This window comes from Bufo bufo, chromosome 1 (assembly GCF_905171765.1).
Source record: "Bufo bufo chromosome 1, aBufBuf1.1, whole genome shotgun sequence".
In the NCBI taxonomy this organism is placed as follows: Eukaryota; Metazoa; Chordata; class Amphibia; order Anura; family Bufonidae; genus Bufo; species Bufo bufo.
Genome location: NC_053389.1, coordinates 67,347,828 through 67,368,048, shown reverse-complemented (window position 1 = coordinate 67,368,048; position 20,221 = coordinate 67,347,828). Strand labels below are relative to the sequence as shown.

Below are 20,221 nucleotides of genomic sequence, written 5' to 3'. Positions count from 1 at the left end.
ACCTTGTCACTGTATAGGATTGTGTAGTTTACTACAGGGCACATATACCACATGGGATATTTTTTTTTTTTTACAATGGCCGATGTACTGGAATACATCAGAGGCAGGTGGGGACGAGCCTCCCTAGCGTCACCCACGATACTAGGGAGGCTCGTCCCCGTCACCGCCTGCCAGTGGCTGCTCTCCCCCGACACTGAATGCTTTCTTCCGCGCACGGGGAGAAGCAGCGGTGCAGGGAGCAAGGAGCCAGGTAAGTATATTCATTATGAGGGGCCCAGCATATGGGGGACATTTTTATAGTCGGATAACCCCTTTAATGCAGCCTTAAAGGGAATGTATCACCAACATATTTTACTGATCAAAACCAGATAATGAAAGCTTTGATTTACAGCAGTCGCACTGACCATAGGAACCTTTAGTTTAAAGATGTTTATTGACTTCCACCCGAAAGTGCTGTGGACATGCTCTGTGACCTGTGTAGAGGTCATTGTGCAGGGAGGGGGAGGATGTGAGCTGTGACCATACTGTAACCTGAGGTACTATCTATCTACAGTATATATATACATTGCCAGTCAAAAAAAAAAAGTCACCACCTGGATTTAACTAAGCAAATAGTTATGAGCCTCCTATTGGATAATTACTACATGGGCGATTATCTTTCAGCTGGCAACAAGTTATTTAACCCCAACTGGTGCAATGAGTTGCTTCTCATTTCTTAAACAACCATGTCGAAAGACTCATCTCGTGGTCGTGGAAAAGATGTTAGTCTGTTTGAGAAGGGTCAAATCATTAGCATGCATCAAGCAGAGAAAACATCTAAGGAGATTGCAGAAACTACTAAAATTGGGTAAGAACTGTCCAACGCATTATTAAAAACTGGAAGGATAGTGGGGACCCATCGTATTCGAGGAAGAAATGTGTCGGGGAAAAAATCCTGAATGATCGTAATCGGCGATCACTTAAACGTTTGGTGAAATCAAATCGAAGAAAAACAACAGTAGAACTCAGGGCTATGTTTAATAGTGAAAGTAAGAGCATTTCCACACGCACAATGCAAAGGGAACTCAAGGGATTGGGACTGAACAGCTGTGTAGCCGTAAGAAAACCACTAATCAGTGAGGAAAACCAGAAAAAAAGGCTTCACTTTGCTAGGGAGCATAAAGATTGGACTCTGGAGCAATGGAAGAAGGTCCTGTGGTCTGATGAGTCCAGATTTACCCTGTTCCAGAGTGATGGGCGCATCAGGGTAAGAAGAGAGGCAGATGAAGTGATGCCCCCATCATGCCTAGTGCCTCCTGTACAAGCCTGTGGGGGCAGTGCTATGATCTGTGGTTGCTGCAGTTGGTCAGGTCTAGGTTCAGCAACAGTATGTGCTCCAAGAATGAGGTCAGCGGACTACCTGAACATACTGAATGACCAGGTTATTCCATCAATGGATTTTTTCTTCCCTGATGGCACGGGAATATTCCAAGATGACAATGCCAGGATTCATCGGGCTCAAATTGTAAAAGAGTGGTTCAGGGAGCATGAGACATCATTTTCACACATGGATTGGCCACCACAGTGTCCAGACCTTAACCCCACTGAGAATCTTTGGGATGTGCTGGAGAAGGCTTTGCGCAGCAGTCAGACTCTACCATCATCAATGCAAGATCTTGGTGAAAAATGAATACAACACTGGATGGAAAGAAATCTTGTGACATTGCAGAAGCTTATCGAAACAATGCCACAGCGAATGCCACAGCAAAGCTAAAGGCAGTCCAACGAAATATTTTTGGTGGTGACTTTTTTTTTTGAAAGGGTAGTATATATATATATATATATATATATATATATTACCTGTCATTGTAATCCTTCATGTGATGATAATGAGATGACTGCTGAGAAGTGATCTCTACAGAACAGGATGTGTTAGCCAATTAGGAGGCTTATTGGTCAGTATGAAAACTGCAAGATTTCAGGATTTTTACTTAACATAAAGTAGACAGTGAAATGAAAAACTTAAATAAAATCAAAATGACTTAATCAATATGTCATTTTCTGAGGACACATCCCCTTTAAGGTATATCAGTCACCTACCCACAATGGACGTTGCCATCTCATAACATGACATGTCAGTAGGTTATCAGGACAACATCTTGCATCTTACCACTGAATAATGTGAATGGCAATGACTACATTAGTACAAATCATCAAAAAGTGGACACCGGAGTAATATAGGTCATATGTTCTCAGTTTTGCTGTCTGGAGAGGGTGACAGTACGTATGGTGCTATACTTAGAAATCCGGCAGGCATCCCCCCTCCACCCCCCGGCTGCACCTGCGCAGGTGCTGCACTAATTATAGCCTCATCGTTAGCATTACCAGTAATAGTATTAGTCTGTAATAGCCTTATAATTAGCCGTTCACCTGTATATCGAAAGCGGAAGGTATTCCCATCTGGGTGTCTGATGGATGTATGAGATTACTCCTGGACTGTGTATGCAGCCGTACTTAATTTGCTAACAACTAGCAGAAGTTGAGTAATGACTTTGGGTAGAACATTGGGTTTTTGCTGACCAGTGGCGTATCTTAAGTTGCAGATTTGTAAGAAAAATTCTACAGTAATCTATTGTAGGATTACAATGAATTAAAGTAAAAAAAAAAGTATGCTGTAATATAATAAAATACGTCATACTCCCCTAACTGATCCCCCACCACTCCCCAGCCCTTACCGGTGGCCCGCCAGTCCCTACTTTCTGGTTCTTCTCAACACGCAGGAACTGACCACTGAGCCAATCACTGGTTGCAGTGGTTCATCGTGCCAGTCACATTTCTGTGACGGGAGGGATCAAGAAGAGGAGTCTGACGGGGGTCCGGTAAGCATCGGAACAAGAGAAATGAGGGATCGGTGAGAATTGGAATGAAGAAACTTTGGGGGTCATTTATTAAGACTGGCGTTTTTAGACGCCGGTCTTAATACCCCTTTAGCCGGAGGTGGATCCGCCCAAGTTATGTAGATGCACCAGCTTCGACATAACTTCGGCACATCCACCGCTGGTCTAAATCTACGCCAGATCCCTAAAACAGGCCTAGAAAATTATAAATGAAATGGGCCTGCCCCCCTTCACCACCCCCTTTTTTAGACCTGGCGTGAGCAGAGAAAAGTTGCAGATTGCAGCGCAAATAACCAACAAGTGGCGTACATCTGTTAGTAAATGACCCCCTTTATACACTGCTCAAAAAAATTAAGGGAACACAAAAATAACACATCCTAGATCTGAATTAATTAAATATTCTTCTGAAATACTTTGTTCTTTACATAGTTGAATGTGCTAACAACAAAATCACACAAAAATTAAAAAATGGAAATCAAATTTTTCAACCCATGGAGGTCTGGATTTGGAGTCACACTCAAAATTAAAGTGGAAAAACACACTACAGGCTGATCCAACTTTGATGTAATGTCCTTAAAACAAGTCAAAATGAGGCTCAGTAGTGTGTGTGGCCTCCACGTGCCTGTATGACCTCCCTACAACGCCTGTGCATGCCCTGATGAGGTGGCGGACGGTCTCCTTAGGGATCTCCTCCCAGACCTGGACTAAAGCATCTGCCAACTCCTGGACAGTCTGTGGTGCAACGTGACGTTGGTGGATAGAGCGAGACATGATGTCCCAGATGTGCTCAATTGGATTCAGGTCTGGGGAACGGGCGGGCCAGTCCATAGCATCAATGCCTTCGTCTTGCAGGAACTGCTGACACACTCCAGCCACATGAGGTCTAGCATTGTCTTGCATTAGGAGGAACCCAGGGCCAACCGCACCAGCATATGGTCTCACAAGGGGTCTGAGGATCTCATCTTGGTACCTAATGGCAGTCAGGCTACCTCTGGCGACCACATGGAGGGCTGTGCGGCCCTCCAAAGAAATGCAACCCCACACCATTACTGACCCAATGCCAAACCGGTCATGCTGGAGGATGTTGCAGGCAGCAGAACGTTCTCCACGGCGTCTCAAGACTCTGTCACGTCTGTCACATGTGCTCAGTGTGAACCTGCTTTCATCTGTGAAGAGCACAGGGCGCCAGTGGCGAATTTGCCAATCTTGGTGTTTTCTGGCAAATGCCAAACGTCCTTGTAAGCACAACCCCCAGCTGTGGACGTCGGGCCCTCATATCACCCTCATGGAGTCTGTTTCGGACCGTTTGAGCAGACACATGCACATTTGTGGCCTGCTGGAGGTCATTTTGCAGGGCTCTGGCAGTGCTCCTCCTGTTCCTCATTGCACAAAGGCGGAGGTAGCGGTCCTGCTGCAGGGTTGTTGCCCTCCTACAGCCTCCTCCACATCTCCTGATGTACTGGCCTGTCTCCTGGTAGCGCCTCCATGCTCTGGACACTACGTCTCATGCTACCACTAGAGTGAAAGCACCGCCAGCATTCAAAAGTGACCAAAACATCAGCCAGGAAGCATAGGAACTGAGAAGTGGTCTGTGGTCACCACCTGCAGAACCACTCCTTTATTGGGGGTGTCTTGCTAATTGCCTATAATTTCCACCTGTTGTCTATCCCATTTGCACAACAGCATGTGAAATTGATTGTCACTCAGTGTTGCTTCCTAAGTGGACAGTTTGATTTCACAGAAGTGTGATTGACTTGGAGTTACATTGTGTTGTTTAAGTGTTCCCTTTATTTTTTTGAACAGTGTATATAATTTTTTTTTTATACAATGAAAAAGAACGTTTTGCAGCTCGAAATTTCAATCATGCACGATGATGAACAGACAAAAATCATCAGATCTAACATCTTCCTAAATAGGGAGGAGTGAAGAGTCCCCACAGGTGAAGAAGCGTCCATCTGCATCTTGATTGACAGGACTGAACATTTCGCCTGGCCCTGACAATCTCCTGCCTACGCCGCTGGTCTGAGTAGTTGCACAAGCGCAGAGCCTCTGCCTCCGCTACCGGAGCAGTGACTGCGCATGCACCTCTATACTCACGGGTAGTGGCGCATGAACAGTTGCTGCTCTGGAAGCAGAGTTTCTGCACTTGCGCCACTGCTCACAGCAGGCCCTCGTTTTACCAAATAGCTAATCTGCATATCACAAAATCAAGGATATCTCAAGAATGTACCCATTGGATTCTTACTTGGATTACTATGGAGGTTCATGATGACGCAGAGGTGAATGTTAAAGAATAAGACCTTGTTATTGAACCAATAAATAGCAAGGAACAGCAGAGGAGGACGACAAATTTATGTCCCAAGTGGAGTCCGAAGTCGATAAGCTCCTAGTTTACAGGCACAATAAGTCCAGGAACCTATGAACTAATGAATGACCGATTTGTGAGCTAAACCCAGTATTGAGGCATTGGCTACATTGAAGCCCATGTATCACTGCCGAGATGTTCCTGTGAATAGTCCTGGTAATTCATGTACACTCATTTCCTCGGCTACACAGATGGAGAATGTGACAGATCTGACAGCTTTTTTTTAAAAAAGAAAAAAAAAAAGAAAAAGCTGCTCATGCACTTAATATAAAAGCCGTAGTACAGTATGTACTCACACACCATTAAGACTTAAATCTGGTCCATGAGATAAAAAGTGGAGAAATTGAAAAAAGAAATCTATTAAATCTTGAATTCCAGAGCTGAGTTAAAGGGGTTGTCCCATGACAACAACTCATCCCCTATCCATACTTGTCTGTTGCTCCATTCACATGCATGGGGGCTGCTGGAGATAGCCGGGCAGAAGACTAGGGGCCCCAGTGGTTGTACCCTCACTGATTATTATTATTATTTATTATTAAAGCACCATTCATTCCATGGCGCCGTACATATGATAAGGGGTGCACATACATAATACAGACAATTGTACTAAGCATGAACATGACGAGTTACAGACTGGTACAGAAGGAGAGAGGGCCCTGCCCGAGAGGGCTTACAATCTACATGGTATGGGAGAAGGACACAGTAGGAGAGGGTGAAGCTGGTCATGGCGGTATAGAGGCAGCAGGGTCACTGGTTGTAGGCTTGTCTGATGAGGTGGGTTTTCAGGTTTCTTTTGAAGGATTCCACTGTAGGTGAGAGTCTGATATGTCGGGGTAGCGAGTTCCAGAGAATGGGGGATGCACGGGAGAAATCTTGGAGTCGATTGTGGGAAGAGGCAATAAGAGGAGAGGAGAGAAGGAGGTCTTGTGAGGATCGGAGATTGCGTGTGGGGATGTATCGGGAAAGTAGCTGAGAGATGTAGGGAGGGGACAGGTTATGGACGGCCTTGTATGTATTTGTTAGTACTTTGAAGTGAATTCGCTGGGCAATGGGGAGCCAGTGAAGGGATTGGCAGAGGGGAGAGGCAGAGGAGTAATAGGATGAGAGGTGGATTAGTTGGGCAGCAGAGTTGAGGATAGATTGGAGGGGTGCGAGAGTGCTAGATGAAAGGCCACAGAGGAGAGTGTTGCAGTAGTCTAGGCGGGAGATGATGAGGGCATGTACAAGCATTTTCGCAGATTCAAAGTTAAGGAAAGCGCGGATGCAGGAGATGTTTTTGAGTTGGAGGCGGCAGGTGGTGGAAAGGGCTTGGATGTGCGGTCAGAAGGAAAGGGCAGAATCCAAGGTCACTCCAAGGCAGCGGACTTGGTTGACCGGGGAGAGTGTGCAGCCATTGATCGTGATAGATAGGTCTGTTGGGGGAGTTGAGCAAGATGGGGGAAAGATGATGAATTCTGTTTTATCCATGTTAAGTTTTAGAAAGCGAAAGGCGAAGAAGGATGATATAGAAGATGATAAGACACTTATCTCCTATCCGGTGGAGAAGGGATAAGTTGTTGTCATTAGACAACTCCTTTAAACTCTAATTTTGAGCCTACATCGGAGGTATACAGTACATTAGGAGGAGCCTCTACGGAAGGTGTATACTTTAGATGAACAGTAGGATACCGCCTGTAGGCTGTTATTGTAAAAGAAAAGTATACAAAGCAATATACATATTATTATAGGGGTTCACATAGGTCATCAGTATCAGATCAAAGGGGGTCCGACACCCGGCACCCCCACCGGTCAGCCGTTTCAGGCTACAGCAGCACCTGAAAATTATACAGTGTACGGAGTTGGAGGCAACATCGCCATGCAATGCATAGTGGCCCTGCTGGGTACTGCAGCTCAGATTCCATTCAAATGAGTGGGAGCTGAGCTTCAGTACTCCAGGGCCCGAAACTACACAGTGAATGGAGCCTTCTGCTTCCATCCATATACTGTTAGCTTCCAGGATTCGGCTGCCTGAAAAAGCTGACCAGTGGGGTTGTCAGGTGTGGGATCCCACCAGTCTGATATTGATGACCTATTTAGAGGTTAGGTCATCAAAATCTGTGGCCAGGAGCCCACAAAAACATATAGAGACACATTCCAGCTCAGTTTATGCCCAAAAAAACACTCATAGCAAACACTGGGTGCATGAGGCCTATGGACACGTCAAAGGAGTGAACAGTGCCTTACCCTGTTACAGTGTATACACCATGAATAAGAGGTTACAATATAATACATAGAGTAGCTCTTGGTGAATATATGTCTGGATATATAAATGTATAGAGGTGTCCTAAACAGTTATGGCTATTAAACCTCCCAATTATCATGAAGAAGAATGTCACATCATATCAACAGCGGGCCAGAGCGATGTACCGATAGATTTCCATTTTTCTAGTCCTCAAGTATAATTGAAAAGTCAATTGCTACTTTATTTTTTCAATCTGGGTCAAATAAAATGAATTACATTTGAACAGTTAAGTGTTCTCTAGTAATCTGTTGTATATTTGTAAAAAAAAAAAAGGGTTGAGGATTACGGCAAATGCAACAGTTTTTATCTCCCTGACCGGTTTCTCTAAGATGCAGTGAATTCAGGTCAGTAGACTCTGGGTCAGCCCAGACATGTGTCCACAGAACTGTGCCTATAATATACCCGTGTGAAACTGGCCTGAGACGTGATACAGAAAATGGGATCAGATCACGTCCCGCAAAAGCAAGAAAAGCTCCTTCAAGAAAACCATAGACTACCATGGCCAACTGGTAAAACCGCATGGAGCCTGGTTGTTGCGGGATAACTTCAGCAACTAAGATTCACTTTAGGAAACACTTTATGAGGTCCACTTTTGGCTACTGGGTCTGCCTAAAATAACATCAGATAAAAAATACCACTACTCACCTCATCAGTCCCTCACCAATCCAGCTCAGATGCTCCCCGCCTGTCTTCCTTGTCAGTGATGATGTGACCACTGCAACCAATCTGTGGCCTCAGTGGTCAAGTGCCATATTACTGGCATCGAGGCTCGGCACAGAACCACAATGCCAATAGTGTGCCACAGGACTGCTGAGACCAGTGGTTGGCTGCAGTGGTTATGTGCTGGCAGCTTGTAGACATAGACTGGGAGACCACCAGAGCATCCGCGCTGGACTGGCAAGGGATTGGAGGAGTATATGTGTTTTTTTTTAATTTATAATATTTCTGGATTTTTGTTTTCCAAAAACTGAACGGCCTCTTTAAAGATTCCAGTCTATGCTGACATGATTTGCCGTCTGCACCTTCATATCATGAAGCTCCTGTTCTACAACATCCCTATGATGCTCTACTGGTGACTGTGCAGCCACTGAGGTAGGTACACATATTGTCATTCTTGTGGAACCATCACGATGAGGTGCCTGGTACAAGAAAGCTGGGGTCAAAAAGAGATCTTGGTGAGCAACACTATTCCAACACTATTTGCACAGTTGGCTTTAGGGGGTCTAAAGTCTTCCAAGAAACCATTTGCCACCCCCACTGCATTACAACCATAACGCTAGGCCGGAGGATCTCATGGCTTTATGTACCTTCTACAAACCTTTGATCTTATCATCTACTTGGTGCAGCAGAAATCACCAGACCACGAACTTCTGTTTCCTGTTCTTTGCTGACAGGAACAGAAGCCAGTGCTAAAATAGCTCCTCAAGTTCATGTCTAGCAGATGCTCTTCTGAATGTGACATGTGATTATTTTTCCGTTATTGTCACCTTCCCATCTACGTAAACCAGTCTGCCCACTTTGTGACCTCCTAAAAGACCTTCTCATGTACAAATCTGGTTCCGAGTAGACCATTATCTGTCAATTCTGAACAAAGAATCCAAAAAATCAAGCTCGAACCACTCAGATTACCAACTTTAGTGCTTTTTCCTGAACCGTCACTGGCTGATTTAATAGTTGTGCCCTTGAGAAGATGTATAGATATCCCTAATAAAGCAGTAGCAATAATTTCAAATATTAACCAATGGGCAGCAACTGAATAAACATCATATTCAACTGAAAACGATAAAGACTTTTCGGCAAAAAGTGTAATGACAATTCATGGAGTTCAGCTGGAGCTACTTGGCTGTAGTCCCGCAATGACCCCACCTCGTATTATGGTCATGGCCACAGGACTGCATTGAGATGATCAACCTGAGCAACTGAATGTGTACAAAAATCCCAAAATATGTTACGTTTCACCCTAATAGAGATCATGCACCAAGCACTGAAATTGAATTCACTAGCAATGGTGAAAAAAAATGCTCAAAATTTTTGACTTTAAGTTGCTTGACTATCCCTGTGAGGAACAGCAAGCTGCCATGTAGCCCAGTGGATTGACCTACCTGATATGAGGGATACGGTATCCTTCTCCCAGGACACAACGCTGACATACTCCTGTACGGAGGGCTGAGTGAGGCACTTGAAAACAGCCGCACTTCCACGCATGGCGCTCTGGTCCTCCACACGCACTGTGTACGGCTCCCTGAAAACTAAGGTACAGGCACTTGTGAATAACGTGTGCAGCTATGTAGCTAAATAGGTGAACATTTTACACAATGAGATTGCCACTAAATACATATAACATCACAGGTAATAACAGTAATAGAAAAAATATAATAACAACCCTCGTCTTTGACAATCTAAGGAACGGAGAGCAGGGTGGTGCTTGTCTGGCCTATAAACAATATACTGAAGCATGAAATATTACCTATATATTATTATAAATTTTTTATTTAAAAGGGTTTTCCCACAAAAAATATTCTACATTTAATAAAAAATTGATAGAAAAATAATAAAAAGTTTTAGCAAAGCCACTGAGTTATTCAATAAAATGTATCTGTATGGCACCACCTGTTATTTCTCTGTCCACTTCAGTAACATCACTGAGGTGGTCACACATGCTCAGTTCCATCCTTCAAATACCACCAGCCATATCTACTGCAGAGCTTGCGGCAGTTACAGGGAGAGTTCAGCAGCAGAAAGGACACCCCCCTGGTCTTCACCAGAAAACACACGCCCCCTGAGCGGCAGCCGAACGAATACCCCACATGAGCTGTCAGCCTGAAGAGAATCTAGCATAGCAATAGGAGCAATAAATGTGGAGATCTCTAGATCCATGTGAGGTACAGGGCTGGTTCTAACTTTGTAAGAAAGAGATTGTCATGTTCTATATGATGTCTGATTTTCATTTTTTTACATTAATCATGGCATAACCCCTTCAATATTAGGGCAATTTCCCTGAAGCAATGCAAATTAGGCGTTAATATAGAGTTTCTGGGATTTTCACATGGATGTCCATTGTCCAAACATTACCATATCTGATCTGTAGGTGTCTGGTCCCCAGGACCCCGCCAATAAAGAGAGTAAACTGAACCCATTGTCTACACCCTACATATGGTTATGACTGTTCCTGCTACTACAGTTCAGTCCTATTCAAAGTGCTGGGAATAAACTGCTCTGGGAAGTAAGGTCCCTTTAAAGGCAATGGACACCCGTGACAAGGAAAAATATGCCTTCACATATGTTAGTGGTTAGACATCTTCATTCATTTTTAGACCCCCTGATATTCACTTGTAACACACTCCTGGTTTCAGACTAGTAACACATGAGATCTGCCTATCCAGTATGCTGCTGTCCTCCCTAGCTCTCATGTATCAGTGCAGCTTCATTCCTGGACCATTTTCCTATTCTACAGTTCATGAGGAACCTAGTCTTGTACTGACGGTCACTGATGCTGAGAAGTGTGTTATCCACCTACCAACCCCCAATCCCACCAGCCACAGAGTCTGCTTTGTGTGCTCTCGTTTCATCTACACTAATAAATAACCTGTGTGATCTCTTCCTATCCAGACTGCCTTGAATGAGCTTTTCTCACTATCTACATATGTGATCTTCTCTTCCTGAAAACTTGGGATGCTTTTCCCTCCTCTCCACTCTCTGATCTGCTGTGCACAACATCCTCCCCAGGACAGCAGAGAGCAGCTCTCTCTGCTGTCCTGGGGAGGATGTTGTGCACAGCAGATCAGAGAGTGGAGAGGAGGGAAAAGCATCCCAAGTTTTCAGGAAGAGAAGATCACATATGTAGATAGTGAGAAAAGACATGAACAGTGTGCTGGCAAAGACATGAACAGTGTGCTATCCAATCTATGTCAGATTCAGCAAGACAACCAGCTAGGTGAATGAGTTACACAGCAGCAGCAAAATAGCACTTAGGGTACTTTCACACTAGCGTTACTCTTTTCCGGCATTGAGTTCCGTTCTAGGGGCTCTATACCGGAAAAGAACTGATCAGTTTTATCCTAATGCATTCTGAATGGAGAGCAGTCCGTTCAGGATGCATCAGGATGTCTTCAGTTCAGTCTTTTTGACTTTTCAGGACGGAGATAATACCGCAGCATGCTGCGGTTTTATCTCCGTCCAAAATTCCAGAACACTTGCCGGAATGCCGGATCCAGCATTTTTTCCCATTGACATGCATTAATGCCGGCCCCGAGTGTTCTGGCAAAACGGATCCAGCATTGCGGTCTGCGTATGCACAGACCGCAAAAAATCTGAAAAAAATGAAAGCCGGATCCGTTTTTTACGGATGACACCGGAGAGACAGATCCGTCATTTCAATGCATTTGTCATACGGATCAGGATCCTGATCCGTCCGACAAATGCCATCAGTTTGCATACGTTTTGACGGATCCGGCAGGCAGTTCCGGTGACGGAACTATCTGCCGGAATCCTCTGCCGCAAGTGTGAAATTACCCCTAATTTTTTATGACAATTATTTCAACACTTACTTAGTTTTGCAATTAGGAAACAGACAAAAAAAAATCAATGCCATGTATAATAATTAAAGGCTATGGAAACTTTCGGGGCAACTTTCTATGATTGCATTTTACTCATTTTGGGCTAAAAAACTTTTTTTTTCAATTGGTCTTTATTATAAATTTTCTGATGTTTTTGAGTTACACAGGTTAAAAATCTGTCTGTTTGCAAAGTATCACTTCTCAGTCCTGTCAATCGATAGCTCATGTGTAGCTGTATCTCTGATCTCCTGACTTCCTGAACATTCATTATAGCTAAACTCTCATCAAACTGATAAGAATATGGCTTAAACAAGTGTTTATGAGGTCAGGAGATCAGAGATAAGGCTTCACATGAGCTTTCAGCTGATGCCTGAGAAGTGATATTCTAAAAAAACAGACTGATTTTTAACCCCTGTATCTCAAAAACAGCTGAAAATGTTTAATAATGACTAACTGAAAAAATAATTTTTAGCCCAAAATAAGTAAAAATAATAAAATAATAAAAAAAATTGCTCTGAAGGTGCACAGGTCTAGCATTCACAGACTGATAGCGCGGGACGGAAAAATATAGTGCATGGCAGGAAACTATGGGATCAGTTCTAGCTTCAGGTTTTTTTCTGCACCACGCAGGAGGGAAGGTGAGCCGGAACAGCGGACATACGCTAAGAGGGGGCCTTAGATGCAACTGGGTGAAATCTTTAAGATCTGTTCACAGAGGTGAGGGCTCTAAAGATATCCAAGATATGGTGTCCTGAAAAATGGCATGGTGTTCTGAAAAGCACGGGGCCCTTCCATTTTAGCAATCATAGGGGCCCCAGATCATGTCATCATATGGGATGTCTCAATGTCTCTATATTTCTAAAAGCAAACCTGCACTTTTCAATATTTAACCCAATCCATGTGTTGCATGTGTGCTTGGATCTCATGTGATATTCCATGCCGTATATATTTCGGAGCCTGGCGACGCTGCCTTCCATAATACAAATGCACGGAAAACGTATCACCTGATCAATAAACCTCTCTCTGCAAAGTACAATATTGAAAGTATGACTTGCCATTCACGCTATAATAGATCCATTCTGCTCCTAGCAAGCTTATCGAATAACAATTACCACCGTGCAGTACTAAAGACCTTGAAAAAGAATAACCGCCGCGATCGTCTGCGCTCAGTCTCCCTATGATCAATTCAAAGATTACAGTTTCAATTTCTGAAAACAATGGGCAATGTATCTCCAAAGTCATCAAGCACAATATTATAAGCTATATACACATGTACAGCGCTTTATTTTCTTGTTCCTCGGCTACAGAGGGTGCAGGATTATTATTTTTTTTTTGGCTGGAGCTGTCCATGGTACTGATTATAGTTAGCTAACCGAAGTCTATTCATAATGAAGCCATATGTGGGTCTGGGTTAAGGTTTATTCGGTGACAATACACAGTAATATAGGTCTTGTTCAGATTGGTGTATTGTACTATTAACTGTTTAACAACCGGTACTCTAGACGTAATGCTCTTTCTATTGAACTGAATTCCCAGAACTCTCTAGGGACCCGTGATGTTGAAAATTCGGTTCAGGAGAAGCACACAATGGCCCCCCTAGGGGTTACATCCAGAATATGAACAGTAAGGCTACATGCATATGACCGTAAGTGTTTTTTTGCGGTGCGCAAATTGCGGCTCCACAAAACACGGATACCAGCCGTGTCCGTTCCACATTTTGCGGACCGCTTTTAGCCGGCACTATATAGAAAATGCCTATTCTTGTCCGCAAGAATAGGACATGTTCTATATTTTTGTGGAGCTGCAGAATGGAACTACGGATGCGGACAGCAAACATCTTTTGCAAAGAATGTGTCACAGGGCGCCGACGAGGCGCTTCTTCTCCTCAGCACAGCCGGCGCCCTGCAGTGAGATCGGAGTGAGGACACACGCTGCGCCCTCGTCTATAGAGTAACAAGGGGCGGGGAGGACCTGGCCACGCACGTCTCTCCAGCGTGGCTGGCGTCCTCCGCTTCCATAGTAACAGAGCTGAGTCTGAGCGCCGAGCTGAGCACTCGGCGCTCAGCTGGGTGCAGGAGAGCGAGTCATGTGACGCTGGCCACGTCACCACGTTACCTAGGACGGGTAAGTGCAAGTAGGCATTGACAGAGGCGTGTGTGGCAGTCAGGGGTGCACTTCTCTTTACCCCCCCTGTGTGTGACAGAATGGGTCTACACCTGTTCCGCAAAATTGCGGAACGGATGCAGACCCATTCATACGGTCGTATTAATGCACCCTTAAACTTGGCTAAAATACACATCTATTGTAAAGGAGGTTGTACAATTTTAGCAAGAACGGCGAACCACCTATATTGTGGGGGAAAGAAGGATTCAGAAATTTTTAACCAGCCTGATCCTTCGTTCTCAAGGGAAAATACATCTTTGTACTGTACATGAAATCTTAAAGACACCTTTAGGGGCAATTTTTTTTATTCATATATTGTACTCATTTTAAAAAAACAAAATATAAATTTAATTGGTATTTATTTAAAAATGTCAGCCCTTTTCTCTGTCCAGGGTTGAGATTCTCTATTATAAAGCTCTTTGTGTCCCGTCAGGGAGCATAGCTGATGGCTCATGTGACCTTTATCTGATTTCCTGAGAGCTCATAAACACTCATTATAGCTCAATTCTTATCTTACTGATAAGAATGTGGCTTAAATAAGTGTTTATGAGCTGCTAGTAGTTCAGAGATAAGGGTTATCAGATGACAGCACAAAGCAAAAGTTAGATGCTCACAAATAGGCGAAAACTTAACCCTATATGACAAAAAACTGCTGAAAATGTTTTATAAATTTTAAAAATTTTAAAAATGATATTTAGCCCAAAATGAGTAAAAAAGTAATCATAAAAAAGTGTCCCCAAAAGTGCATATAGCTTTTAAAGGTGTTTATATGAAAGCCTATGATTAGGCTGATTAGTGGGGGTAGGTCATCAGTATCTGATTGGTAGGGGTCTGACACCCTGTACATCCACAAATCAGCTGTCCGGCAGTAGCTTTGGTGCCAGTACTACATAGCTCCATGCACAGCTCCGTGACAGAACTGATAACTGCAGTGGTGCTTTCTTTGAAGTGAATGGGAGCTGCAGTACCCAGCGTCATCCACCACACAGTAGAGGGAGCTGTGTAGTTCTGACAGTATCTGGCATTGCTGGATACTGCCATTCACTGCCAATCTCCCACACAAATACTGCAGAGTGCAGCAGTTTTAGTCAGGCCAAAGGCAGGCATTTATGCTGGAACAGCCTACCGGATTGCCTAAGGCCTCTTGCATATGAACGTGTGTCTCCCGTGGCCGTGCACATTGCGGTCCGCAATGCACAGGCACCGACCGTTGCGGATCGCGACCCCATTCACTTAAATGGGTTCCGTGATCCCTCCGTTCAGCAAAAAGATAGAGCAAGTTCTATCTTTTTGCGGAACGGAAGAACAGAATGGAACCCCACAGAAGCACTCCGTATTGCTTCCGTTCAGTGGTTCTGTTCCGTACTGCACCGCATCTCCGGATTTGCGGACCCATTCAAGTGAATGGGTCCGCATCCATGATGCGGAATGCACATGGCCGGTGCCCCGTGTATTGCGGACCTGCAGGATGCGGGCCGCAATACAGCCACAGTGGACACACGTTCGTGTGAAAGAGGCCTAACACTAGTGTGAACCTAGCGTTAGATAGCAAAGAAACAAGGAGCACGATCATTCCAACATCCCAAAAAAGCCTCGCCCTTTACTTTCCCTTAAATTTGGCATCTTACAGAACTGCATAAATAGTCATTTTCAAATACAATTCATCTTCTTATGGTAATTTGTCTTTTTTCGTTTGGGAACTGATCTGATATCGGTTTGTAGTTACAGATAATCAAATATATCGACTCAATGTTCCCCTGATATGTAAATTGGTTTACGGTTCACCGGTAACAGAAGAAAAATGTGAGAAACAATTCACCTATTATTCTGAAAAAATATATATTGTTTGCAAACAAGAAGAGCAGATGATTTTCCTGAACGAGCACTGATCGGCGATATGGACCAATCGCTGGCTTGTGTAAATAGCTTTCTCTTATCTGTTCTTACTCCAGTTTTACCACTTGTGTCACTCTTTTTATCAGCAACTCACGATAGGTGTTACAGTTTGCATTTAAAGTGAATGTCAACAATTTGGATTGTTTTTCCAATCAAAATGTGTCCAAAATGATGTGCTAGTAAATTTAAAGTCACTTTTATAAGGGTTGTCATTCTTATTACAGAGCTCCAATAATAATAATAATATCTAATCATTTAGAAAAATTAAAAATATTATGGCAATCACCATTATGGGTGCACTCTGTTACAGTCCCAATTGCAATCGACAATAAATAGGAATATACTATTAAGCTCCCTCTAGTGGTGGCTCCTGGCAGCAAACATTTAAAGTTTTTTTTCCAGCAACAAAAGTTATGGTGTAAACTGCTGATGGTGGTCAATGCTGCCTGGTCCCCGCTACTCTCTGTTTCCTGGCCCAGTAATGATATTCTACCACAGGGTCTTGTGACTTTATGAAGTTGAAGCATATCTGCAGTGTGAATTGAATAGATTTGGCTTACGGCTACTCCTAAGGGTGTTATCTAAGTGGCCCCTGATTTTCATCCTTTAACCCATATACAGGAATTTGGAATCCACTGCAGGGGAACCTCCAGGCTGCTACCATTTGGAGCAGTCTTTGTTCAGATGACCCTACAACGGTCAAGGGACACTGTTGTGGTGCACTGAGGGATTAGCCAAAACTGTAGTCAGGGACAGGGCGGCATCAAGCAGAGTTTGTGCAATTTGATAAACAGTCTGAGGTCAGGGTGAGCGGCTCAGGGTGAGAACAGTGGTCAAGCAGAGGTCAGGTCATGCAGCAAAGGTTCAAAATTTCGGGAAACAGGCAGAAGTCAGTACATGGCAGACGTACGTAGAAGAGCACACCTAGCAGGACACTAGGGGACTACAACCTATTGCTCAGGCATCTTCCTATAAGGGGAAGGTGCCTTAAGTATCCCAGGGTAGCCAGCCATTGGCTCAGGAAGAATAAGGTGCGTATGAGGGGCTAGAGGGAATGCGTGCGTGCCCTATGGGCAGAGTGAGGCCCAGCCGTCAAGAAACAGACTGTAGCCTACATGGAGGGACAGAGCTAGACTGGCGACAAGGCTTGGCGGGAATGAGGAGAGAGAGGCAGGCGGGTCAGAGCTGCTGGAAACTGGAAGCGCCGAAGCAGGTGAGCAGAGCATTTCACAGTGACCACTGCAACAGGTTACTGATGCGGGCAGAAACTGGCTGCAGTGGTTATTTCTTAGACGTTTTCAGAACGTCACCGCTGGACCAGGAAACAGAGAGTAGCAGGAGACTGGTTACTGTCAGTATGGGAGCACGGGGGTCTATGAGGTGCGTATTACTCATTCTGTGTTTGTACAGTACCATCAGCAGTTAAATTATAATTTATAATTTTTCTGGAAAACCTCTTTACCGCTACAGCAGTGTAAAAGCAGATTTAGAACCCTAGAGCTAAGAAGTGGCCATCCATTTTACAATTTTGGTAATAGCAATCCATCTCTGGACACCGCAGAGCACAGGTCATGGTATAAAATATACAGCAGCAGTATAATTCCACACAGTGAATAACTACTAATGAAATATCAGTTTTCAAAGCTCAAACTTAATTAATATTGAAATATAACAATGAATTAATGAAAACATTTCATTAGCAAAGGTTACAAAAGAATTGACGGAAATATTTGATCACATCGTGTCAGAAGTGTTTTTGTTTCAGGTGCTCCTATCTAAATCTTATGTTTTGTGTTTATAGAGCATCTGTCGCCGATGTCACAGGTTACAGTCATTGTCATATTACAATATATTCAGTCAATTTTCCAGAAACTTTTACGTAGAAGTGAATAAGTCTCAGAGTATCGTCTTTTCTAAATGAGCTTCTGGAGCTTCTATGAGGGATTTGACTGAAAAGTCGATGTGAGAAGTGATGGGCCAATCAGCTGTCAGCATGTAAAGAAAACCGGTCAATTATTGGCATGGTCAATATGACTGCTGACATAGGTGGTTGGCACAGGCATTTAAATATCAAACTGTTTAAGTTTTTCCACTACTACAAACAGCAATGCCACTTACCAGCTTTGACGCGGATGTTTGGACTCCGGATTTTTCCAGCGGAGTTCTCTGCTGTACAGAAATAGTCATTATCATGTATAAAGCTATTAAAAGCGGACTGAGAGAAGGGGTACAGCTGGAGTGTGCCATTGGCGTGGACGTGCCTAATATGAGGCACATCATAAATGTCATCTCTGTCCCCAGGTACCATCGGAGGGTGGCGCTGGGAGATCCAGCTGCAGGGCAGGGATGAAAACCCCCACTGTGCTGGAGAAGGTGATCTGCAGCAAAGAAGTGTTCACAAAGTATAAACTGGTGCTGGCATCCTCAGAGCAAGCTGCGGAGAGAAAAAAAAAAAAAAAACAGGTGTTGGTGACAGAATATTTCAGTTGCCACTAGATATAAATAACATTAAGAATATATGGGTATGTTTTCTCAGCTGATTAATATATATTAAACATAATTTTCATTATCTTGCAACTTTGTGCTGCACCATTGTTTTAATGCTGCTAGGGCTTTCCGTGGGTGGAGATTATAGTTTCCTTCCCTGTCACAGACACTCCCATTACCTTTATTTACCTTAATCTGCATGCCAGTCTATTACAAGGTGTTAGGTAGTTCTGTAATTGCTCAATGGCCTCACACACAACACAAATATGCCACTAAGAGAATTTGCTGCCCAGCATGTTACACAGGACTCCTCCAGGGACAGAGAGTGATGGGAGAGGGCAAGATGTCAAACAAGAAGGGCAAGATGTCAAACAAGAAGGAGATAAACCCCATGACACCATGTATAGCACAGTACAGCACAGACTCTAAGTAAAGAATTTAAATTTTAACTGTCAGCAGTTCTGACCATGCTAAACTGCTGACAGCACTAGTTAGGGACAGAGTAGAAGTACAAACATACTTTTTGTGGTGCTTTTTTTCAACAGTAGGGTGAATATGAACTTTTATTCTGCCAGGTTCTGCTCCAGTAAATGGACAAAAGGCGGAGTTTCACTGTGGGTGCCCTCTGAATGAAGCTCTTCCCTCTGCTCTGAGTGACAACAATAGAGGTCTCCTGGTTGGATGCTACAGCTGTCACCCAGGGCAGATGGGAGGGGGGGGGGGTTGGGATGGTAAAGCAGCACTTGCAGGGCAGAATCTGGTACAATAACACTTCATATTCACACTACTCCAGATAATAAAAGATCCACTGACATCAACTTTAGACAACTTTGACAGTGGTTTACCTTTCCTGATAGTAAAGCTGTTATCCCATGACTAATGTAAAAAATGAAAATCAGACATCATATAGTACATGAAAGCTAGAACCAGCCCTATACCTCGCATGGGATCCAGAGATTTCCCCATTCATTGCTCTTCTGATTTATATAAGCTGACAGCTCAAGAGGAGTGTCCTTACTGCTGCATCTAAGGGGACATGTCCATGCTCTCCCTATCATAGCTCAGGAGGAAGTTTAAGAATGAAACTTTAATGTTTATACTGCTCTACCCAGCACTACCTACTGCTGTCAGCAGTTTTACCTGGTCAAAACTGCTGGCAGGACTCCCTTAAGAAGCCAGATGACTGTTTCAGTCTCGAAGAACATCTAACTTAGGATTTAGAATCTTGATCCACATTTTTGTCAGGTAGTCCCTACTGCCCCGTGATTACTTATCCTTTGTTATCGCTACCTGCATCCACTTCTATACTCTCACCATATTGAGAAATACCCGCTCCTATCTCTAGAACAGGGCCCCCAAAGTGAAGCAGAGCACACTGGCGGCAAGCGGGGGCAGTGGGAGGTCAGTCTGCTTCACGTTCTGGGGCCCATTTAGGAGATAGGTGTGGGACCTACACCTACATGAAATTGAGGGGATATCCTAGGGATATACCATCAATGTCTAAGAAGGGAATACCCCTTTAAGTAAGTTTGAGATGCTACCATTAAGAACATAGAAGACCATACTTACCAACTTTGTAGTTGGTAAATTCGGGGCA

The 20,221-nt window shown here is 43.8% G+C and overlaps 1 protein-coding gene across 2 annotated transcripts in view; it reads right to left on the bottom strand.

Moving 5' to 3' along the window:
- Positions 1-18,399, bottom strand: part of DSCAML1 (DS cell adhesion molecule like 1) — a 192,002-nt gene extending 173,603 nt beyond the window's left edge. For both annotated transcript variants that reach the window (XM_040425824.1, XM_040425831.1), the window contains exons 1-2: positions 18,256-18,399; positions 9,625-9,771 (exon numbers count right to left, since the gene is read on the bottom strand). In XM_040425824.1, coding sequence (XP_040281758.1) covers positions 9,625-9,727 — 103 coding nt within the window. In that variant the 5' untranslated portion in view covers positions 9,728-9,771; positions 18,256-18,399. The remainder of the gene's footprint in view (positions 1-9,624; positions 9,772-18,255) is intronic.
- Positions 18,400-20,221: the final 1,822 nt, after the last annotated feature.